Source organism: Triturus cristatus, chromosome 1_2 (genome assembly GCF_964204655.1).
Source record: "Triturus cristatus chromosome 1_2, aTriCri1.1, whole genome shotgun sequence".
Classification (NCBI taxonomy): Eukaryota; Metazoa; Chordata; class Amphibia; order Caudata; family Salamandridae; genus Triturus; species Triturus cristatus.
In genome coordinates this window covers 517,074,758-517,099,985 of record NC_140580.1, presented here as the reverse complement: position 1 = coordinate 517,099,985, position 25,228 = coordinate 517,074,758, and the positions used below count along the sequence as shown (strand labels likewise).

The following is a 25,228-nucleotide window of genomic DNA, read 5'->3' as shown; positions in this document are numbered from 1 at the left end:
CCTCGGGACAGGAAGGAGGACTTCCTGGAAATGGTGCGAGAGGGTATGCTGGTTTCGAACCAGGTCATCAGTGCGGTAGCGGATGTCTCCTTGTTGGCGGCGCACGCCTACTGTCATGGCGTCCACCAAAGGCATCACTCTTGGCTGCGCCTGACGTCGCTCAAGCCAGAGGCTCAGCACAGAGTAGACAATCTGCCCTTCTCGGGGGAAACCCTGTTTGGTAAACATGCGGATGATGAGATGGCCCGCATGAAGACTGAGGCTGAGACCCTGACGGCTGTCGGCTTGGAGAAGACCGAGAAGAAGAAGCGCCCGTTCCAGAGACGGTTCGGGTCTACGGGCAGAGGGCGTGGGCAGGGTTCGGGACAGCAGCAGCACCAACAGCAGCAGTTCCGGAAACCCTTCCAGAAACGCCAGAAGGGTAGAGGAGGCCAGCAGGCTACTACTACTACCACCAAGGGCCCGGCCGGGTCTCGACCCTGAGTGACTAATTCCCCTGCAACCGTTACCCACTCCAGTGGGGGGAAGCATTCAATTTTTTCCGGCAGAGTGGAGAAAAATTACTCAAGACAAATGGGTGCTGAATATTCTTTGCAATGGATACAGTCTTCGGTTTATCAGCCCGCCTCCAGCGATTCCGCCGGTAAGCTCACAGTTCCAGCTGCGAGAGCTCCAGGCGGAGGCAGACATCTTGTTGAGGAAAAAGGCGGTAGAAGAGGTACCTCTGTCTCAAAGGGGAAGAGGTCTGTACTCTCGGTTCTTCCTAGTTCGCAAGAAGGACAAGAACGAGTTCAGGCCCATTCTGGATTTGCGGCAGGCAAACAAATGGATTCGCAGAGAGAAGTTTCGCATGCTATCGTTGCATCAGATTTACCCTCAGCTGCAACGGGGAGACTGGCTCTGTGCCATAGATCTACAGGATGCGTACTTCCATGTGCCCATTGCATGGAAGCACAGGAAGTTCCTGCGATTCCAAGTCGGCGCCAATCACTATCAATACACAGTACTGCCATTCGGGCTAAAGTCTGCGCCCAGGACCTTCTCGAAGTGCATGGCGGTGGTGGCGGCACACCTGCGGAGGAACAAGGTGTTTGTCTACCCGTACCTGGACGATTGGTTGATCAAGGCCTCATCCTTCTCGGAAGCGCAAGAACACTTCCGGGGGACGTGCGTTCTCTTGAACAAGCTGGGGTTGCACGTCAACATGTCCAAATCGGTCCCGACTCCGGTCCAGTGCATACAGAACCTGGAAGCCTCCATCAATACGCGGTCAGCAAGCGGAGAGATGGTTCGCACTCCTTCGGAAGGCTCAGGACCTCAGGACTGCTCCGTCGACGACGGTGAGGAAGGTGTCTTCACTGCTGGGATCGATGGCCTCCTGTATCTTCCTCACGCCTCACGCACGGCTGCACATGAGACCACTGCAGGAGTGCTTGGAGGATCAGTGGGATCAGAGGACAGGTTCTTGGGACTACAAGATACGGCTGTCTCTGCATGCTCTTCAGTCTCTGAAGTGGTGGTGTTCGGCGGAAAACCTCCTCAGGGGGGTTCCCTTCCACAAGGACATTCCCACGAAGAGTATCGTGACGGATGCATCTCTCCAAGGCTGGGGAGCGCATTCCGGGGAATTGCAGATACAAGGAAAGTGGTCCCCGTTGGAGTCGAGTGGTCCCACATCAATTTCCTGGAACTCAGAGCTGTCTTCTTGGCGTTGAAGGCCTTCCTTCCGTCCTTCCAGACCAACTCGCTGCTGATACAGACGGACAATACAACCACGATGTATTACCTCAACAAGCAGGGGGGGTCGAGATCGCGCACTCTGTCGCAGGAGGCGCAGGCAATCTGGCACTGGCTTCTGGCCCGAGGACTGACTATTACGGCCACGCATCTGCCAGGGGTGCAGAATGTTCAGGCGGACGCACTGAGCAGACTGATTCAGGAAAACCACGAATGGGTCATAAACGACAAGGTACTAGGAGAAGTCTTCGCAAGGTGGGGGACTCCAGACATAGATCTGTTCGCCACCGCCGAAAACAGCAAATGCCGAGACTTCGCATCCAGGTACTACCAGCGGGGGACGCTGGGGAATGCGCTATGGATCGACTGGTCGAACAGCTTTCTGTACGCTTTTCCACCCATTCCCCTGATTCCGGCGGTGCTCATCAAACTGTCCCAGTCAGGGGCGCGGATGATCCTGATTGCTCCGGAATGGCCCAGACAGTGGTGGTTCACGGACCTACTTCACCGGTCTCTCCTTCCTCACATACGGCTGCCGTGCAGGCCGGACCTTCTCACGAAGTTCGGGGGGCAGATGGTGCACCCCAACCTCTCGTCTTTGAGTTTGGCGGCATGGCTCCTGAGATAGTGCAATATGGCCATTTGAATCTACCAGAAGATTGTATGGACATACTGAAGGAGTCTAAACGACCCTCCACTAGGACGTCCTATGCCTACAAGTGGAAGAGATTCTGTATCTGGTGCAAGTCCAAGAGCTTTGACCCTACGACATGTAAGGAAGATGTCATCCTTCCATATCTTTTACATTTGGCGCAGTCCGGCCTTAATTTCCATTCCATTAAGGTTCATCTGGCTGCTTTGACTGCTTACAGGAAATGCCCTTCACAGACCTCCTTCTTTCAGAACCCTGTGGTCAAAGATTTTTTGGAAGGCTTGAAGAAAGTGTTTCCTCCTGTCAGACTTCCCTCGCCTTCCTGGGAATTGAATGTGGTGCTGTCCAGACTGATGAAGGAGCCTTTTGAACCCATTCACAAGGCTTCGTTGCAGCACCTGTCCTGGAAGGCGGCGTTCCATTGGCCATTACATCGGCCCGCAGGGTGAGTGAACTTCAGGCATTATGTTGTCAAGAACCTTATACTGTATTTCACGCTGCTAAGGTTGTTATGCGTACTCACCCTAAATTTCTTCCTAAGGTTATATCTGATTTTCATGTCAACCAGACCATAACTTTACCTACGTTCTTTCAGAATCCCTCTTCGCCAGCGGAAAGGTCTCTCCATTCCCTGGATGTTCGGAGGGTATTTAAGTTTTATCTTGATAAGACCAAGGATATTCGTAGGTCAGACCAATTGTTTATTAATTATGGATCAGTCAGGACCGGTCTTCCGACCTCTAAGCAGTCCATCTCTCGGTGGATTGTGTCCTGCATATAATTGTGTTATCAAAAGGCTAATAAGACCTTAGGTGGTAAACCTAAGGCTCATTCCACCAGGGGCAAAGCTGCCACGTCTGCTTTGCTACGTAATGTTCCGATTGCAGAAATCTGCAAGGCGGCCACTTGGAGGTCGGTCCATACCTTTGCTAAGCATTATTGTCTGAACACGGATGCCAGGGCAGATGCTCAGGTTGGGCAGGCCTCGCTGCGGATTTTGTTCGCACAGTAGTGGTTGTGTTGTGTAGTCTTCTCCACCGCCGTTTTGGTGTGGGGATGGGCTTGCCATTCTATTCACTAGATTATGACTATACACAGAGATCCCCTACTACAGAAGGAGTAGTTTCTTTTCTGTAACTCCAGTTCTGTAGTAGGGGTATCTCTGTGATAGTCATAAGCGCCCGCCCTCCTCCCCGGTGGAGAGATGATTATTCATGTAAGGAATGCTACAGGTCTGGCGTGCTACGCCTTCAAAAAGAACTGAAAGTAAAAGGGACCTGCTGTGCATTCTGGGATACTGGAAAAGTTCTGGAAAGTTTTCTTAAAGGCACAGTATCCTGTTCTGAGCCACATAATGGCAGCCTATGGGGCTTGTCTGTCCATTTCTTCCTCTCTATCATTCCAGAGGCTTTTGCTGGTAGAGGCAGGGTTTTTCCTTGTAGAAAAAAGCTGGACAGGCAGTGCTGTTTGTGGATGTTGGTGGAATTTTCTAGTTGAGGTACTGGACAGTGTAGCCTGTGGGTATAGGCTGCATTATCTGTCTTTAAATTAAATTCTCTCTTAAGGGTGGATGCAGGTCTGCATTATTTGACACCTTAAGAGATTATTTTTTATTGCTCCGGGGTCCCCGCACATGGGCGGGACTATTCACTAGATTGTGACTATCACAGAGATACCCCTACTACAGAACTGGAGTTACAGAAAAGAAACTACTCCTTCCCCCATCCCCCGGGGCATGGCCCTTTTTAAAAAAAAATAATAATAATTATGAAGGGGGGCTGCCATGCCCCCCTCCTGTGGCCACTTATGGCCCCGGGGACCCCATCCTCCGGGGCCGTTTTTTGTTGTTGTTTTAAAAAAAAAAAAATTAGAAGGAGGGCCTCGTGGCCACCCCATCCCGGGCTACTACTAGCCCCGGGGAGCCCATCCCCCGGGGCTGGCGCCCTTCGTTGGGGGCCATGGGGGGGTCCCCAATCCCCCCACGGTCCCAGCCGGCTCCCCGGCATTGCTTTTCCACATGGGGAGCAGCTAACATGCTGCACCCCATGTGGAAAAGCAATCAGCTTTGCTTCATTGAAGCGAGAGCAGGTTTCCCTGCTGTCGCTTCAATGAAGGAAAGAAGTTTGCAATGACAGGGCGGGAGCCACGAGGCTCCCGCCCTGTCATTGCAAACTACAGTGTCCCGGGGTGGGCACCCCGGGACACTGCAGGAGCTGGCCCTGGGGGGTGGCGGTCCCCAGGGCCTTTACATGGCTCCAGGAGGGGGGCCGCATGGCCCCCCTCCCACATTTTCAAGTTGCCCAGGTGCGTGGCGGTCCCCGGGGCTGGGGGGGACCTGAGAGCTCCCCCCCACACTAAATTTTTTCAAGCCCCGGGGGGTGGCGTTCCCCGGGGCTGAGGGGGGCTGAGAGCCCCCCCACCCATTTTAAAGAAGCCCCGGGGGTGGCGGTCCCCGGGGTTGGGGGGGACCTGAGAGCCCCCCCACACTAAATTTTTTCAAGCCCCGGGGGGTGGCGGTCCCCGGGGCTGAGAGCCCCCCCACCCATTTTAAAGAAGCCCCGGGGGTGGCGGTCCCCAGGGCTGCGGGGGCCATGAGCCCCCCGCCTATGCTATTATTCGATTATTCAATATTAAATTTCAGACTGATGTGGCTGGATTGGAGAAATATAAACCCTTACTGTGGGACTTCTTGACAGCATAAGACTTTTGGAATGGTATTGTGAATATAACTTGGATCTTTGCACCAGTTCATATTGGTGAGATTACCTGTATTTATCTTTTGCTTTATGGTTATAGAACCAACTTCGATATTTATGTCGCTCCTCCAGATCTATCATATATTTTTTCCCTTATTTAATACCAAATTGATTCCAGCCTTTCGGCATGCTTTCTCCCCTGTTCTTTCTATTCACTCTTTATTCAGACTCATGGTTATTATTCGCTAATGGAATGTACTGTTGGGTTTGTCTTATTATGACAAGTGGCTCAACTTTGGTGTACTTAACTTTGGGTTTATTTCTTGGTTGCATTTGTGGTACTCTGTGTCTGTTTCTTTTTTACTGATTAGTTCTAAACAAAAAAACTTTTTTAACATAAAATTTGATTTGTACTATATTCCACTTTTATATGGTTATAGGTGTATATATATGTGATTTTGTTTTGTATAGGTATTTTTATATGTCATTTTGTTTGTATTATGTTTGTGTGATGTTCTTATCTAGACTGATTTAATAATGTGTTTGTGGTCGGATATTATTTGGACTTTTTAGTATGTCATAAATTTCTTACTTTAGATATATATGAATGTTGTAAAATAAGTGTGTGTGTGTGTATGTATATGTATATATATATATATATATATATATATGTCCTACTTTTTTATGTTGGTTATGTCTGTATATATATTGTGGGTGTTTGTGTTATTTTGTGTTAATCATTTTAGCCCTGATGAAGTTCCTTTGATAGGAACGAAACGCGTTGGCTGATGTCTAATCGCTTTTTTAATATAAAGAAGAATAAAAGAAATATAAAGGACTTCTGTAAGAGTGGGTGACTTCTTTCCTGGCGCATCTTCCATTATTTGAACAATCTTACAGTTGAAAGAGAATTGATTTAAATGGTGCAGCGGGTGTAGGGGCACCGGTGCCAAAAGTTCTAATAACTCAAATAAACAGCGAATGTAATTGTATTTTACTACTAAACATGCTGTCGCAAGTGCAGTTATCTAGCACGCATTAGGGTCATGATTACAATGATGCAGCAGGTGCAGTGGCACTGGGGACCAACAGCTCCAGGCACCTCACTAAACACATAATGTTGCTATATTTTACTAATAAACAGGCAGTCACAAGTGTATCCACCTTGCAGACAACATGGTCATGATTTGAATAGTGCAGCAGGTGCAGTGGCACTGGGCCCAAGAGTTGTCAGTACTCCTCTAAACACCTGATATTGCTATATTTTAATACTATACAGGTAGACACAATTGCATTTATCTTTCAGTTAAATGGGGCTTGAATTGTATGGTTCAGCAGGCGCAGTGGCACCGGGGCAAAAAGCTCCAGGGACTCCACTAAACAGAATATTGCTACATTTTACTATGATTTAAATTGGAGAGTGCAAGAGGGTCTAACAGAGGCGCCCCATGTATTCTCTCAATCTGGTTTGCTGCTCTTATCAAGAGAAATTAGATGGTACTGGGGTAGAAGGTTTGGGAGGGGCCAAGCAGGATTATCATTAATTCGCACTTCATTCCCTATTTAATTTTTTTCGTTGGCATGGGAGGGTTAAGTATGAAATTTAATAAAACCCTGGGGATGGGTATCTTTTGTTTAATAGAGTAGCAAACCTCCCCTGGCTTTTATGTTCTCAGTCAGAAATGTTAGACTGCTTCCCAATGCTTTTAACTTCTATTTATGCAAGTGCAAGACAATTGTCCCAAATAAGCCGGGGGTATGGTAAATGACGGTCTTGTCTTCCCCTATGGCAGCTTGAGTTTTCCTAAGAGGGCAGTTAGGTAGTGTAGCACGGCCAGGAGCAGACTTCCCCTCATAATGCACACATAACATGGCTCTTTTTTAGATCGAGCCTAGACCGCACGCATGCGCTGTCTGCAAGCCCTGCTGTATTTGCTATAGGGAGTGTTATCCCGTCTGCTACTTACCATAGGTTGCTTCCAGCTTGGCTCATCTTTGCAGTCTTCTAATTGGCTCTGACAGCTGAGACATCACTTCCTTTTCAAGCCAAGGAGCATCGCTCAAGTACAGATCAATTCAACTTGATTAGTGCCCCTCCGCTAATACAGGTACTATTTATTTTTTGCGGCAGTTGCATTTTGCCTGTCTATCCCTTCCACCCCATCACTTGTTTACTCCATTGCTTTTTACATGGCAGTTAACATTGTTATAATAAGACAATGTAAGCACATAGTTTTACTTCTTTGTCCTAGGCTTTCCGTCTTGAAAGTCCAATATTCTCCATTTGCTCATTTTTATCATTATCAATTAAGGCAGGACGCGGTTCTTGCATTTTTTATTCATTAGTTCTGCTCCGTAAACTCCACTCAGTCTTTCTTTTCCTTCTGTGTTTGTAGTTGCACGTCCTATCTTTCTCTAATGCTCTATGACTGTTATGTTTCATACAGGTACCCCTATATAGGCTCAGGTAGTAACCAGAACCTTTCACCTATATTTCCCCTGCCGTTACACTACATACCGGTTCTTGGTACTGACCTTTTACCTAGTTACGGTACTGCTTAAATGACGTGGGATTTTCTCTGGAAACTAGCCTCTTTCATTATGCAGGTGGATTCTTGGAATCTCAGCATGACTACCATCTCTTGCATAATAACTATCTATGAGGGTCATTCCTTCTGTCATCCTAGTCTGACATGACACAGCAAGGTAGATCCCCTGAGGGTACCACTTTGGTATATAAACACCATATCTTTGCTGAAGCAGGAGAGGAGAAAAAGGACTTCCATGCTACACACTGACGCAAGACGCTGAGGTTCCTGCTTGCAGACACTGCAGCTCGCAGTGGTCTGACATCCCTTGCAGGGTGTCCATCTCGAGACCAAGACAGGGTCCCACAGTCTCTCACTTCAGGTAATGGGGTTGACTTTATCGTAGGGAGATTCTTGGCTCTACACCTAAATACATGCTAGGTACACTTAGGTACATCTAGTTAGGGTCGCATCTTAAAAGTACGCATTATTACTGTCATGTATTTATATACCTGCCTGTATTCATTGTTTTAGCACTATGGTAGGAATCTACCATCCTTTTACTCTGTTGGTGCTTATTATCATTTATATCTGTTTCTGCCTTATGGTTGTTTCAGCACACCTATTTTATACTAGAATGACGCTAGTTCAATAAATGCTTATTGAAAACTTCCCCACCATTTATTCTGTGTATCTCTCTGAGACAAAGTGAGCACGAGTGATTGAGAGAAAAGTACTGTACTGTTTCCACGATCCCTGATCGGACAGAGTTGCCATGTTCGATAGTTGCCAAGAACTATTCTCTCCTTGGTAAGAGGAGTTTACAGTGACACTGTGAGCTAGCTGGTATACAAACGAAAATACCCGGCGGGGGTGTCTGAAATCAGTCTGAACACCTATCCCAAAGTCTATGTTGTCTAAACGCGCAGATCCTATATAGGTTTATAGGAACTTCACAACATGAAGACCCCCCCCACCTCCCGTGTTGGGCATGCGTGTTGGCCTGGCCCCTGGTGCCACCTTTGCTGCATGCTGTATTCCATCATGTGAGCTGCCTCCTCGCTGTTGGAGAGGGCCTCTGTCCACAAGCAGCAGCTGCTGGGGAGCAGGAAGGCTGCAGTCTGGAACCCAGGGCGAGTTCACCATGCATGTTACAGACGAGAAGAGTGCCAGAAAACAGTGCTGGACAGGAGGCCACATCCCCTAACCCATCCCATGTGGCTGATCAGTACTGCACTTGAGGGTACATCGGCTTTTGGTGCATCTTGGGTCATTTTGTTGTGATCTCTGCATCCCAAGTGCTTCTCAGAGTCCCTACTGTGCCCCAAGGGCTCCTGATATAAGATCTCATTGTGGCCCTTACTGCATGCTAGGCTCTCCTTGGGTCCTGTGAGGCACTCTGCTGGCTCTTTAATAGCCTCTTCTTGTCCTGAAGGCACCTTAGGGTATTTACTGTGCTCAGGTATCCTGCAGTTGCTAGTGCATCCTGGTAACATCCTGGTGCCTTATGTCACAATTGCCTTCTGAATGCACTTTTATCACCAGAGCACCTCTCCTGGGCCCTAAAGGCTTTTTGGTGCCCCTTCACATATCACGTGCACTTTGGTATTCCTTCTGCAATCTGATGACAGCTTAATATCCCCTGCTTATCCTACCTTGGCTATACCACAGGCACATTTGTTATCTCCTCCTTGACGTTCTGTTACCTTGATGTCTCTTCTATATCCTCTGGGTGCCTTCCTAGCCCCCTTTACGCCCCGAGACACCTTGCTGAAACATGGTACAATGCAGATGCTTGGGAGGGCTAATTAATAAGGATTCTCAGCACCTAAAGCAGTGTGATTGTGGTGTAAAAAAAGGCTCATTGGTCCATGGGGAAATGCCCTTGTGGCCTTACTTATAATGCCTTTAAATTGCCATTGCGGTTGGGCGGAATCAGTCACTTATCAAGGCGCCTTAGCATTTCATACATGTATGGTGTACTTGAGCGTATTTTGCTGCTCCTTGTGAAGGTGCTTTAAATTTGTTGCTTTTTTAAAATTTTGTCACTGATGTTTTTTGTTGCAGCTCCAGGGGCGTCTGGAATATGAATATTTTGCTTTTGGGTACTGTTGCATCGTGTGCAGTGCTTGTGGGGTCCAGGACTCGATGGGTACTCACATTATGTGCTGGCTAGCTCTATCCGGTTTATGTGTTTCTTGCTAATTTATTATCGGCAGTTACTTTCCAGCTCGTGTTTGAGCTGCGCTACATGTTTGGCTCTCTCTCTGCCAGTCCTCTATCTCTCTTGTACTCTTTCACCCCGCTCTCTCACACACTCTTCCCACTTCTCTCATATGGTTCCTATTAACTCTTCAAACACATTTTCTTTCCCAAACATTTTCAAGGTTTCCATCCATCAAACACAGACTCTGCTCTTCTTCTACTGCGTACTCAAGTACTCCCTAGGCGTCCATAGCCTACTCTCCTCTTCTTTGTCTCTTTCTCACACACTTTCTGCTCCTCTGTCTCTAGTTCATTTACCACTTCTTCAACAAACTACCTAGTCCTCTCTATCTTCCTTTCTATCTATTCTGTGCAGCTCTCAACGCTATCCATTCACCATACCCAGGGCCACTGGAATTAGGCAATTGTGCGACTGTCGAGTTTTTTACATAATTATGGATCTGCCACATTTTCCCCATAATCCATAACCTGCTGCATATTCTGCAGATTTTGATTTAAACCTTTTTGTTTCTAGCTCAAACGGTTCACGGGTTACTAAAATTGCAGCAACATTTGTTCCTGCACTCTAAAATGTCATTTTAAAAGTTTCACTGGTTACATTGCTGTTGCTTATTGCTATGTTTGCTTGTTAAACTGGTACTAATAAGGTGCAACTTATGTCCAGGCAGTGTTACCAAGTGTAAAAAGGACAAAATAATGAAGTAAATCTATCAGAAAATTTGCTGCACAATGCTGCATAATTTGCCTTTTCTTGCTGCATAATTTAGTCGACCCTGCCACATAATTTGTCCCTTTCCTGCCACATAATTCCATTAGCTCTTACCATACCATGTAATTCCACGAAAGAGATAATACACTTCACAGCACACATTTCCACCACACAAATTTACACAACTAACATTTCCAATGCAATCCACATAATTTCACTCCTCTCCACATTCACTCTACTCCAAATAAAAACACACAGGTAAAATCATTATCATTTACAACGCCAAAAGCTCTAACTCTCCCAAATTCGAGACCTATTGCATTGCACATGCTTGTTTCCCTTCTTATTGGATGGAATTGGAGGGGTGGCAGGGGGCTCAAGTTAGAAACGAGTATCAAACCTAAATTGATAATGTTACATAGATCCTCAGGCAAAATACAAGAATTATCCTCTAATGCGTGTTCAGTTGTTACCAGCAGTCCTCAACTGACAGTTTTAAAGTTAATTATGCCTGTGGCATTTGGTAGAAAACTTGTGATTGAGACATTTGCGTGACCCCCTTTCAGAACGGTATTTAAACTGGAAGGTAATTTTCGCTTACCTATCTCAGATAAAGAGATGTTTAAGCCTGCCTACAGAAGTCAGGATCCAGATATTAGAGGGGTGGCCCAGCCCAGCTTCTTCTGGGCACAGAAGGGCCCGCTCTTGTCAGGTCTTCAGCGGAGCGCTCCCCGCCCAGCGGGATGCAGTAAAGTGCTTAGAAGCACGGTGTTTGGCCCACGCCTTTCCTCGTCCCAGCAGGCTATGATAGAAGGGTGGTTATGGGCAACTGAGTCCAGCCCAGAAGCAGCCTTGAAGAAAGATAAGCAATTGTATATCTTTGGTAACTTTCTTGCTCTTGTGGCAATGCAGTTGTTATGGAATGATCCATGCCCAGCAACCTACTTGTTAAACCAGTCCTACCTTATGCTTTGAATGTAAACGGGTACTTGTGAAGAAGTACAATGATCCCAGCAGGTATAATAATGCTTTTTTGAAGTTCTTAATATGAACAGAAACGTCCTATCCACAAGGTACTCCAACTCCAAGGTACTCCAACAGCAACTAACCATTGAAGTTCTAAGAAACAGAGATTGCAAGATGCACATTCCAGAACACTTAAAGGTTCTACAAAAAATGAAACAGGCTGAAAGGCTGCTAGTAACAGGCCAGGTTAAGAATACATAAATACCACAGTACTGCTAGTACACGTACATGTCCTATACAAAAATAAGTAACACATGCGTGTCCTGTGCAAAAATAAGTAACTATTAGGCTTTACCTGAGCACCATGAAGAAAAGGACTATACAAGTAAGAAACATACTGTTAATTTGCTCAATTTTAACAAAGGATTAGTTCTATGGGGTTGACTTTTTTGGGGAACGGTTTGTGAACTGTCCTAAATTATTTTAAACATAAAATGCATTGTAAAGAAGAAAGGACCCATATAAGAGAGCATTTCACATATCCAGTTTAAATCGGAGTTCCTGTTCTTACATATACTCTGTCTTCTCTTTTGCTAGGAGAAACATTAAATGCTGACTATTTCCATAATGCTGTTGCTGTAAATAATGAGGAAGCCGTTATGAATATTCTTAGAGAAAGGTTGGAAACCATTCAATATATTTACGAGACTATAACGTCATGATTGAAATGTACTGTCTGTGTTGCAGTAAGCTGTTGATTCTCATGTGTGGTAATCTATTTCCTCTCTTGGGTGACAGGTGGGTTCTTAACTGCTCATTGTCAGGGTGTATGAAATGTACAGTTCTGTTGTTATTCTTATTTGTCTCCTTCTTCCAGACCCATTCACTCTAACCTTCAGACACGTCTGATAGAGTTAGGTTAGAGGCCCAAAGTGTATTCCATTAAAATTGCTGGCGAAATGAAGATAGACGCAAGTGAATGCTTGCTTCTGTAGGGCCATGCCCTTATGTGCTCCGCTGCCTCGTGGCTCAGCAGATTCCTCCTTTTTATGGGCCTGCAGTGCATAAAATTATTTCATTTAACCAGATAGCCCTCTCAGTTGTAGCTTCATTTTAAGATAGTACAGCTCGGAAACAGCAAGCACGGGGCAGGAGCATGTACTTGAACAAATCACTGCTCCACACCACTCTGGGTGGGGTAATTCCAAGAGCTTTATTGGTAACACAACCTGGCATCGGTCCTCCTCAAGGCACAGGCAGCAACTGCAGGCCCTGGAACTTCCTCCACCTCACAATCTAACATAAAATGTCACACATAGAACATATGCAAATTAATGAAGAGTCAGGATGATCTGTTCACATCATAACACATCACCTTTCTTCCTTGTGGGCAAACTAAAGAAATGAAAGAGTAGAAAGGTCACAGTGATGGCAAAACAATGAGAAAAGTAAGTATTAACAACATCCCAAGAGTGAAGAATATAATTCTAATCTGTAACAAAATCTCTAAGATAAGGCTGCGGTCTCCAAATTCTAGAGACACCAACAGAAGTAGGCACATTTTCCATGGGTATGGTACTTCCTCCAGAGGAATCCAAATCATGACTAGAACCGTGCGCACCACCAACATCCTCATCCTTGATCAACATCACACCCGAACACCCTTCGTCCTCCTCCCTTGTACAAACTCCACCCTTCTGATAAAGACCCGCATTTCTGAAATTCCACTTCTCACCACTGTCAAAAATTACAAAAAAAACCTTCCCACCTTGACAGCACGGAAAGGACATCTGAACTTAGGCAGTCCCCTTGCAACTCTCCCAGACCTTACCATGAACCAATGTCCACTCACTATCCTACTTTCCCTTCCTCCACCATAGTTATTCACCTCTTGTCTCAAACTCCAATCCCCTTTAAAAAATGCAGGCACCAACCTAGTTTCTGGCATCTGCCCACGTATATCTTGAAATGGAATTTTACTATGTGCTGTGTGCAGCGGTGCGATAAGCCCACACCATGTAGGTTACCATTTTTTAAACATCACAGCGATTGGTAATAGCCACCAATCGGTTGACTCTTTCTACCATTTCCCTGTGGATTGTATAAAGAGGTGCAAGAGTGTCGCACACTAGACATTTTGAGAAAGGTTGTCATATAATGTGAGGTCAACTGAGTACCATTGTCAGTTATGAGGACTGAAGGGACTCGTTCATCCTCATAAACCTCCTCCAAGGCTAAGATGGTACTTATAGTCGTCACATCCTTCATGAACCTCACAATTATCTATCTAGAATAAACGTCCACAATGACCATGGCAAACCTCAATTCCCCTGGTGGTTCTGCCATGGGTCCAATGAAGTCCAAACATATGGTGTGCCAGAGCTTTCCAGGATCTGCAATGTGTCCTGCTTCACTTCCATGTCCTACCCTCAACCTCTTCTCACTCTCCTTGCAAATACAGCAGGACTCAACCCATCTTTTGACCTGCTCATCAAGGCCAGTCCACCAAAATTTCTTTTTAATCCTCCTATTAGTCAAACCTTGACCCAAATGGCCTTCATGAGCTAGGTTAAACAACCTGTGTCGCAATCCAACTGGAGGAACAAAACTATCTCCCCTCATTATGATAGATCGACCACACAATGCCAACTCATCCAAGATTTTAAAGTACGGACGAACTGACTGTACCCCGTTGGATCAAATTGCCAACCGCTCTGAGAACACCATACACTTTCATCTCTTCCTCCCATTTTGCAGAGGTAAATGCTCCCAATCCACAATGTACTGCATCGTGCACAGAAGCAACAGCACCTTCTGCCTCCAACTCCCTTTCTGCCACACCATACACCCTTTCCCAATCCAAAGGCAGTCTAGACAGACAGTCCCCTTGTACATTTTTCAATCCTTGAACAAATTCCACCACATACAAATACTCTTGAAGTCTCGCTGCTAGTCTGGCCAGCCTAGCAGAACCTTTTCCTGCTCCCTGGAAGAAAGTATTTTTAACACATGGTAAAAGTAACTCCCCACAGATATACATGAAAATGTTCAGCACCCCAGGCGGCTGCTAACACCTCTCTTTCTATAACTGAGTAATGCCTCATAGCATGCGTAAGGGCGTGTGATGCAAATGCAACAGGTTTTTCATTTTTAGCATGTAATTGGGATAGCACCACCCCTAAACCAGTTGCACTTGCATCCACAGTCAATATGGATCTCAATTTATTGTCGAACAAAGACAAAATCCCAGCACCACAAACTTCAGTGTTTATCTTGTCAAAACATGTGCTCTGCTCCTTGCCCCATACAAATGTTTCTCCTTTACGCAAAAGTTTCAGGCTTTCAGCTTTATCAGCAAATCTGCCTACAAATTAGGAATAATATTCAATGAGCCCTAGATCTGATCTTAGCTGATCTTTGTCCATTGGAGCAGGATCCAACCTTATGGAATCCACTAACGATCATTTGGGTTTGACACCACCATTAGATATGGTGTAGCCCAGGTACTCTATTTGCCCTCTCAAAAATTTACATTTCTCCTCATTGAGTGTTCGATCAAATTCCCCCAATTTCCTTAAACCATGCTCACAGTTACATTGTGCTGTTCCACCGTCTCTCCCACGAGCAAGATATCATCTTGGAAGTATACCACACCTTTCACTCCCTCCAAAACTTTTGTCATTATCCTTTGGAAGACACTAAGCCGAACTGCATACGAGTGAACTGATAAGTATCTTCCAAATAAAGGCTGTTAAGCCTTTGAGTCTTTGTGTAATCTGATCTGATGGTCAGTACTCCTCAGGTCTAATTTGGAGAATTACTTACCACTCTTTACCAAGACCAACAGATCATTAATGTTTGGGAGGGGGAATGTGTCTGTAATTACCTCCTGATTAAGGACTCTGAGATCTACACAAAATCTCAAATTGCCTTTGGATTTCTGGGTAATGACCACTGGAGATATCCACTGTGAGGCTTCTACTGGATCAATCATGCCCTCTTTCAACATTTCGCTCAATAACTCCTTCACTCCCTCTCTCACAGAAAGTGGTACTCTCCTTAGTTTGTGCTGTTTAGGTACAGCATTTTCTTTCAACAACATTTTGTGGACATACCCCTTTAAGCATCCTAGAGATTTACTGAACACAACCACTTCCCCTTCCAGTACATCCTTCAAATGAACATTGCCAACAACCATTACCTAGTTTTTCGCTCTTGGGTTAATGACAATGTTAAGGACGAATTGATGCATCAATCCCAATATCGATGGCCCTCTAACAGAAACTTATACTTTCCCCTTTATGCATAGTGTCTCAAACTGAATGTTTCCTTCTATGTAACCCTTGAAATCAATGGGCTCACCTTGAAACCCACTGGGACTAATGTCCTTTGATTTTAATTGCACTCCACCCCATCATGCCTCAAACAACTCATTAGGGATAATGGGTGTACATTGAGCCCGAGTCAACCATGAGGTCCACTTCTTTCTCACACACTACAAACTTGGACACTGGCCTTGTCAATCGCTTCTCTCTATCGTATTGGTACATATGTTCTGACACTTGGCGTCCACATCCACCACAAGTATCCTATCTCCCTATTGATAGTTGCATTTTTCACCAACTACCCCTATCCGTGATTTGCATTCCTTGTTGCCCCCACCATTTTCTGTGCACATTCTTGCATAATGCCCCCTGCATCCACATCTCCTACACTCTTTGTTGATAGCAAAACATTGCTTGAAGTCACTGGAATGAAATGTGCTACCACAACGTGCGCACTCTTCACTTTCCCTCTACCTGTGGACAAAGTTGCTCTTTTCCCATCTTTTTTTTTTATAACACAAACTTCCTCTTGAACGTCATTACCACAGTAGTCTATTGTTGAGGCTTCAGCCTTCTCTTTCCTATTAAGTTCCTTCATACACCTTTGGGACTCCTCAATAACTTTTGCCATCTCAATCGCCTCCATAAGAGATGGATCCTTCGCTGCCCATAGTCTCTTCTGTATTTTTTATCTGTCCATTGGACAATAAGCTGATCACAAATTAGTTCTCCAGTCATTGTGCCAAAGCATTATTTAACGCAAAGTTCTCTAAGCCTTGCCACAAATTTGTCGATGGACTCGTGTTCTGCTTGAGGATGAGTGTAAAATTAATACCGTACCATAACCAGATTTAATTCTTTGGCGAACTTAGTTTACAGGCGCTTAATCCCTTCTTTAAACATATTTGAAATAGGTTGACAATTTGGGCCTACAGCTACAGGCAAGTATTTAAAAACCCTTTGCCCTTCATTACCCATTACAGTTAGCAATAAAGCCTTTTTCTTGCTGCCGAAAATTCTTGCCCATCTAATGCTATTATGTAATTTCCAAACACCTCTACCCAATCCTACCCAGGAATTGTAGGTGTGCCGGGTACATTTAAAAAAATGGAGGAGCAATTCTGTTGTTAAGAGCAGTTATAACTGATGAATACAAGAAAATTATACAATGTATCCAATGTGTACCTACGTGTGCAGAACACCAGAAGTATAGGCATATAGTCATGTCCAGATCAATACTTTGCCTGCACTATAAATGGTGTGCAGATCACCGAAACCAATGACTCCTCAAAAATGTTTGTCTGCACGTATAACAGGTGTGCAGATCACCGAACACTGACTTGCTTGTAACCTGGGTGCAGACTTGGATACGCCAAAAGAAAGGTTCCTGGAATGGTTCGCACATTGAACGATGTGCACAGCAATAAAGTCAAGGCAAGGGCAGCAACTGCCGGCCCTGGAACTTCCTCCACGTCACAATCTAACATAAATGTCATACATAGAACATATGCAAGTGAATGAAGAGTCAGGATGACTTGTTCACATCATAACAGAGCAGCTCCTCCATGAGAGCATTGGAGCGTCGCCCCCCTAAAAAAAATGCCCCAGAGCAGGTAAATAATAAAATGGTAATAAAGTTTATTTATTACCATTTTATTTTGAATCAACGTGTCCTGAATCTTGTGTCAGGACGGGGCAGGGCCAGTGCTGCCAAGTGGCAGCAGGGAGCTGTGCACTTATGTTTAAAGTGCGCATGTCTCTTTGGCTGTCCATCTTGCGACGGCTAGACAGATATGCACATTTTAAACTTCTCTAATCTAGCTGTTTTAGACAGCTAGGTTAGAGAGAGCAAAGGCCTTCAGTGCTCTTAGGAGCGCTGTGAGAGGCTGCTTCCTCCAATCCTAACACATCTTTCATGCTGAGAGACATTCCAGGATTGGAGAGTGCAGTTTCCTTGGCCCAAGCTACCAGGAGCGAAGGCACCTGAGCGAGGAGGACATTGTGTGGCAAGTCTACAAGGTAAGTGCCTTTTTTATTCTATTATCTTAATGTCACCCGCATGATGCCAGCTCACCATCCTAAATACATGCCAGCGGCCACAGACAAGCAGGGTTTGCCTCTTTCGGTTTTATAGCAGTGCTGTCCAAAGAAATACTGCACTAACTCAGAGAAATGTTGGGTTTAATGAATTGACTTCGCACACTGGGTGCTGATTAGTAAAGGGTTCACTGCTCTTCCCTGAGCCAGCACAGGACATTTGATACAACCCTTGGACTCTACCTTTTAGGTTCCCCAGTCCCCTTTCTCTGCTTTGAAGAATTTCGCTGCCATGAGCATGTCTTTCTCTCCTTCCAGTATGTGCCTGAGATAGTTCTGTGGTTATCATGCCACAAGCCACTAGCTTCAAAGAGTACAAAAGGTGCAATTGACAATTAGTCTCAGTTGCTCTGTATGGAGTGTGCTTGGATTGCCTATGCTTTCTACCAGCAGTGTCCTATATTTCTATGTACCTTTTACTTGTGTCCTTTGAGGAAACTTTTCACTATGACTTGGCATCTCAGTTTGAATGTAACCGTTGAAAACGTGAGGATGTACATTTAGCAAACGAGCAACCAAATTGATGCTGGATCTTTGGTTTCCAGGCACAAAAGTAGTTCCAGGACTTGAAAGGGTAACCCTTTCTTTTGACCGCCATCTCACCTGGAATCTCGTTCTTTCTTCACAAGCCTCTATGGTCAGTGAATCTCATGAATAGTTGCCTACCCTGCAGTACCTGAATCTCTCCAGATGTGCCCTCTTACCATAGTATATGGTTTTCCCTGAAGTTCTTCCTTGGCCTAAAGCTAAAAGTACAGCTCAAAAATCCTAAAGACACCAGTGCTGAACCCCATTTATTTTTGTAAATTCTTCAGAGTTCTTTGGCTGGTTGAAACCTACTTCATTGACATTTATTTGGTCATTTCTTCAGAGTTACATGGCTCGGCTAAACCAGTCTACCTAATTCTTCTGAAGAAAGGCCTAATAGGCCTTATATAAAAGTTTCCCCTCAAGTTGTCTGGCATCTTAAGTCTACAAAAGTATGAGCTGAGGTGTCTGTTGTGCATATATATATACACCAAGGCTTGTCCTAATGGCCATCTACAGGGCAAGCCTTGCAAATGACGAGCTACTCCAAGCAAATTAATTAATTACTGGGACTAGTTCTACATTAAGGGAAAGCCTCATGAGCCTTGATGAAGCATCATTTTCCATATGTAAATGCTCAAGCCTAAACAAAAACCCAGGAGCAATTTTCCCTTTATGATTGAATTGATCGATCATATGTTCCGGTTGTTGAGCTTGACTTAATCCAGATTTTAATGGGCAGAAAGTTATACTAATTATCTGTAGCTCCCTTATCTGCTTCACCTGGTGTGTGTGACTCACCAGAAGGTGCTACAATTGAGCAGATCTTAAATGCTTCAGTGCTACGCTTCCTCACAGCTTGGTATTGTATCCGCTTGTTTCTGTGAACGTTGTAGAAAGCTAGTTGGAATACTTGGCCCATTGAATAACAGTTTGACCTCTTTCCCTTTCCCTGAAATATAACTCACCACACATCCTCTGACATCCTAGGCATCCTTCCCCACACAGGCTACAGCATGCGTATTGTACTTATAAGAAGGAAGGATACATCACAGTCATTCATATGTCCTCCTGGTCCTTTACAATAAGCAAACAAGTGATGCGTTTTTGCAGGTTCACCATCAAAGACAGCCCAGTTTTAGAAACCCAAACCATCTGGCAAGTGCAGGCTCAGGACGGGTTACCAATTCTTGCCAGGAAGTCAGGCAGACTGTAAACCATGTACCTCCCATGACTTATTTGGGGATGGGGTGTCTTGAGTAACAATCAGTCTTGTGTGACTGCATTTCTATTTATCAGTTATTAGTGAGTTCTAGAACCTCATGGTTGAGCATAATCAAACAATCTACACTATATAATAGGAATTTGCCTAGCTGTAGTGCAGGGTAAGTTCCAATTCTATTAAGGACGCGGAGGCGAGGATTATGCCATTCTTCTTTCTCTTTAATGAACAGCAGCGAGTTTGAACACAAAGAAACCAACAAACTACTACTCCCATGAACACACTGAGGTAGAAGAACAATTTCAGCCAAGTCCATCAACACTGTCCACTATGCAGCTCCACTTGACCCCTCCTTAGTGCTTCCTCTTCCTCTTTCTTCGTAGCGAACAGCCTGGATAGGAACTTCACGCGTCCTCTTTGGGTCCATCAGGTTCTGAAAAGACAGGCAGCGTTAGCACCAAGGCCAGAACCGGTGTCCGCAAAATAAGCACCAAAAGGCAACATAACTACGCATGTAAAACAAATGTAAGCAAGACAGGAGCACCAACGACAAATGTTGCAGAACATAAACCCCCAAGAGAATTTACTTACTCCAGAACAGGGAGGGTCCCCAAGTCCGGCAGACGTCCGGGAGGCATAATCCTCGCCTCCGCGTCCTTAATAGAATTGGAACTAATCCCTGCACTACGACTAGGCAAATTCCTTTTCTATGTCAGGACCGGAGGGTCCGATTATGCCAGTTTAAAGCTTATCCACCACCAGCTGAGCCACATCAAGAACTGGCTTAAAGTAAAACCGCTTAAAGGTGGAATCCGAAGACCAGTCCGCTGCACGGATGAGATCTTCAAGCCGTGCACCCAGCAAAAATGCTTTCGAGGCCATAGCACCCCGTGCAGAACGAGCACCAAACTTTTAGGTATCAATCCCCGCCTCCTGCTTGACCCACCACACCCAACGTGCTATAGTCGGAGAGGAAACCGCCTTAAAGGGCTTGCGGAGAGCAATCAACAACTGTCGTTCACCCGGAGGGCGAACCTGTTCTGTCAACTCCTCATAAGCACGGAGGCACTGCACCACACAACAGTTTTGGGGATTCTCTGAACGCCGGGTAGGAAATTACCCTAGTATGGCCTTTCGTACGTCTGCTAATCGCGAACGTCACCCCCTCAGGAGAAAATACTCTGGCAGTAATATCAAGGGCCCGCACATCAGACACCCGTCTACATGACACCAAACACAAGAGCATTGCCAATTTTGCAGAAAGCTCTTTACGTGACAAAAGCCTATTAGGCTACCATGAAAGGAAAAGGTTCAAGACCATATTCACTTCCCAAAGATGAGAATAACGCAGCTCCGGAGGGAGGGAGAGGCGGTTGCCCCTAAGCAGTTGACACACCAAGGGATGTTCCCCCACCGGGGATCCCAAGACGGGCGCGTGACCCACAGAAACCGCCGAACGGAAAGTGTTAATAGAGCGGTACGGCAAACCTTGCTCTGCCAGGTCTGCCAAAAAATTGAGAATATGGACAACATCTGCGCCCACCGGATCCACACTCCGTCGCAGACACCAATGACGCCATCTATTCCAGGCGGAGCGGTATCTCTTGGTAGTACTATCTGCCCATGCCTTGGAAAGGAGGGACTCAGCATGTCCCGAAAGGCCCGGGAGCACCCAGTGACGCCTGAGATCCTCCAGGCCATCAGTCGCAGGGATCCGTCCAACACCATGTGATGAGGTGTGAGATCCGGGTCCAGAAGAACGTGAGGAAACTGGGGGAGTCGGATTGGAAAATCCTAGGAAATTTCCAGTAGAACCGGAAACCAAACTTGGGATCTCCACAGAGGGGTGATCAGCACCACTTCCACCTGCTGGCGACGCACATGGGCTGTGACCCGCGTGATCATGGAGAACGGAGGGAACGCATAGCCCTGCTCCGGTAACCAGTCCTGCAGGAACGCATCCATTGCTTCCGCTAGAACCGGCCTCCAGCTGAAGAAACATGGCAACTGATGATCCGGTCGAGAGGCGAACAGATCCACCGAAAACGGACCCCAACGCTCCGCTACCTGGGCAAATACCAGGGGATCCAGCTTCCAGATGCTGACATCCAACCGGTGTCAGGAGTGCCAATCCGCTACATCGTTGGCCTGACCCAGCAGGTACTCTGCCGTAACCGAAACCTGATTGTGCAGGCAAAAATTCCAAAAGTCCTTGGCAAGATCGGAGAAAGCGCGGGACCGAACACCCCCCAGGTGGTTGATGTACTGGACCGCCGACACATTGTCCATCTTGAGAAGGACGCACGACTGAACCCTGTCCTTGGTCCAGCATTGCACTGCGAAGGAGCCCGCAAGGAGCTTGAGGCAATTGATATATAACGTCTGTTCAGGCACCGACCAGGCGCCACCCTTGGAAAAATCTCCGCACCTGGCGCTCCAGCCCGACCGGCTGGCGTCTGATTCTATTACCAGGTCTGGGGCCGACCCGAAGATTGTACGCCCATTCCACGCTTCCATGTGTGGAAGCCACCACGTCATCTCCTCCTTCACCTCCGCAGAAAGGTGAACCAGCTCAGAATGAGTTAGGCCTCTCCGAAGGTGATGAGCCTTGAGCCGTTGCAGGGCTCGATAATGCAGAGGGCCCGTAAAAATGGCCTGAATGGAAGACGACAGAAGGCCCACCAGACGGGCCAGCTGACGCAAGGATGTATGAGTTTTCGCCAGAGTCTGCTGCAACTCGTGCCTGATTTTCGCCATTTTCTTGGCAGGCAGGCTCAGTGTCGCCGAAACCTAATCCACCACAAACCCCAGGAACGTGACCTTTTGCGCTGGGGACAGAAGGGACTTCTTCTCGTTGATAACAAACCCCAGCCCCTGGACGAGGTTGACCGCCATCTGCAGATGTTCGGAAAGAATCCGAGGGCATTGATCCATCAGGAGCATGTCGTCAAGGTAGACGATCAGTTGTATGCCCCTAGCTCTGAGAAACTCCACCGCCGGACAGAGGACCTTGGTGAAGCACCAAGGAGCGTAGGAGAGACCGAAAGGCAGGGAGGTAAACTCGAAGACCTGCCCGTCCCAGAGGAACTGGTGGAAACGCTGATGAAGGGAAAACACCGGGATCACTAGATACGCGTCTTTGAGGTCCCGGCGGACCATCCAGTCGCCGGGGTGCAAAACATCCCTGAGGAGGTGTATCCCTTCCATTTTGAAATGACGGTACACCACCCACTCGTTGAACTCTTTCAAATTTATAACGCCTGCGGCCCCCATCGGACTTGTCGACCAGGAACAAATTGAATCCCCGAGGATGCTCCTGTGCAGGACAGATAGCTCCTTTTTGAAAGAGAGCCGTAACCTCTTCTCACACCAGCTCTGCATCGTGCTGCGAAAAGGAGAGAGGACGAGGACGGGACAACTGCTGGGGATGGCCATGGAACTCCACCTGAAAGCCCTGCACCGTCTACAGCACCCATGCATTGCTCATAAGAGAGGCCCAAGCCGGGAGACACTGTGCTAAGCGACCCCCCCCACTCGCCCTTGCGCTGAAGAAAGGACGCTTACCTTTGTTAAAACCGGAGTTCTGTCCTTTGGCACCACCACAGCTGCGGAACTTCTGTCCTCTCGTGGGGTAGAATGTGTTGAAGCGGGAGCCATCCTGGAACTGCCCGCACCTGGAGCCTTGCTCTCTGTCAGCGCTGTTGAAGCCGGAACGGCCGGTCGCGCGGCCCCTGCCACGACCGGCCCCGCGGAAAACACAGGGGTGAACACTTTCCGAATATTGTTATAAACAACCGCAATTGACCGCACTCCGCTAGCTCCTCCTCCGGGTCGCCCCAAGGGAAGCTGGTACATGAAGTTCTTGAGTGGTTCACCCCAGTGGGTGCAAGTAAGTACTTGTTGAACTGATGATCTCTGATGGAGTTCTTGAGTGGTTCACCCCAGTGGGTGCAAGTAAGTACTTGTTGAACTGATGATCTCTAGACCCGATACATGTCCCGGGTTTTAAAATATCGCCCGAGACATGGCTCGGGTTTCGGGATAACTTCCCTCCTCAGTAGAGAAAATAGTTAGGGGTGGAAGAGAGGGCCGCCAAGCAACTGTCAAGGGCCTCAGTGCCTGCACAGGCACGCAGGTGCGTCATCCAGGAGCTCGTCACCTCAAAGCTCGAGGGAGCCATTTTTATAAACAACCGCAATGGACCACACTCCGCTAGCTCCTCCTCCGGGTCGCCCCAAGGGAAGCTGGTACATGAAGTTCTTGAGTGGTTCACCCCAGTGGGTGCAAGTAAGTACTTGTTGAACTGATGATCTCTGATGGAGTTCTTGAGTGGTTCTTGAGTGGTTCACCCCAGTGGGTGCAAGTAAGTACTTGTTGAACTGATGATCTCTAGACCCGATACATGTCCCGGGTTTTAAAATATCGCCCGAGACATGGCTCGGGTTTCGGGATAACTTACCTCCTCAGTAGAGAAAATAGTTAGGGGTGGAAGAGAGGGCCGCCAAGCAACTGTCAAGGGCCTCAGTGCCTGCACAGGCACGCAGGTGCGTCGTCCAGGAGCTCGTCAGCTCAAAGCTCGAGGGAGCCATTTTTATAAACAACCGCAATGGACCGCACTCCGCAAGCTCCTCCTCCGGGTCGCCCCAAGGGAAGCTGGTACATGAAGTTCTTGAGTGGTTCACCCCAGTGGGTGCAAGTAAGTACTTGTTGAACCTATTTTTAGCAGCCTACACAGCAACGCTACACACTCACCTACTCCCTGCTGACGAGAGGCAACTACCTCGAAACACGTGTCCAGGGATGGCTAACGCTACACTTACTTGCACTCATGACTCGGGCATAGGCGTACCCGCCGACGCTGACTTCAGGGACCACAATTCTTTGGGGCAACACGCTGGTAGGTAGCAGTGTGCGACCAATTGGACTTTTGTTACTTTCCGAATATTGGCCTGGGCTTTATCCATGGAGGTGAACATGGCAACAAATTTGACCAACTCCCGAACAAACGGATCGCCAAAGAGGCCTCCTTGGGCCACTGACCCCGCCTCCGAAGAGGCAAGATCTCCCAGCTTAGGGTGGACCTTGATTAGGAGCGACCTGCGCCTTTCTGTGGACAGGGCGCAGTTAGCATTCCCCAGGAACACTATCACCCGCTGCGCCCAGCCAGAAAGCACCTCAGGGTCAATCAAGGACCCGGATGCCTTGGCCTCCTCGGCCATGTCCAGGATCTTGGTAACCAGCCCTACGGCATCGAGGAGCTTGTCCTGACACGAACGCCAGGACCGGTCGATAACCTTTTTAAGGGTCTTTGACGAACTTAGCTAGGAATGTCGCCATCTTATGGTCGATGTCCGGGGTGAGGGCGACTTTGTCTGCGAGGGCATTCTGCGCGTAGCCGGTTTCAGGCCTCCTTCTCCATAGGTTTGCGCAGACGCCCTGCAACATAGTTCGCCACCTTGTCAGATGGAACCCAGTCAGTAGACCTAGGATGTACAATATCATGCGTTTCCAGCATGTCAGAATCAGTACCAGCCTCCTGGGA

General features: G+C 46.9%; 1 protein-coding gene across 5 annotated transcripts in view; it reads left to right on the top strand.

Moving 5' to 3' along the window:
• Nucleotides 1-25,228, top strand: part of FANK1 (fibronectin type III and ankyrin repeat domains 1) — a 1,120,241-nt gene that overhangs the window by 479,745 nt on the left and 615,268 nt on the right. For all 5 annotated transcript variants that reach the window (XM_085606240.1, XM_085606238.1, XM_085606242.1 and 2 more), the window contains one exon: nucleotides 12,112-12,193. In XM_085606240.1, coding sequence (XP_085462366.1) covers nucleotides 12,112-12,193 — 82 coding nt within the window. The remainder of the gene's footprint in view (nucleotides 1-12,111; nucleotides 12,194-25,228) is intronic.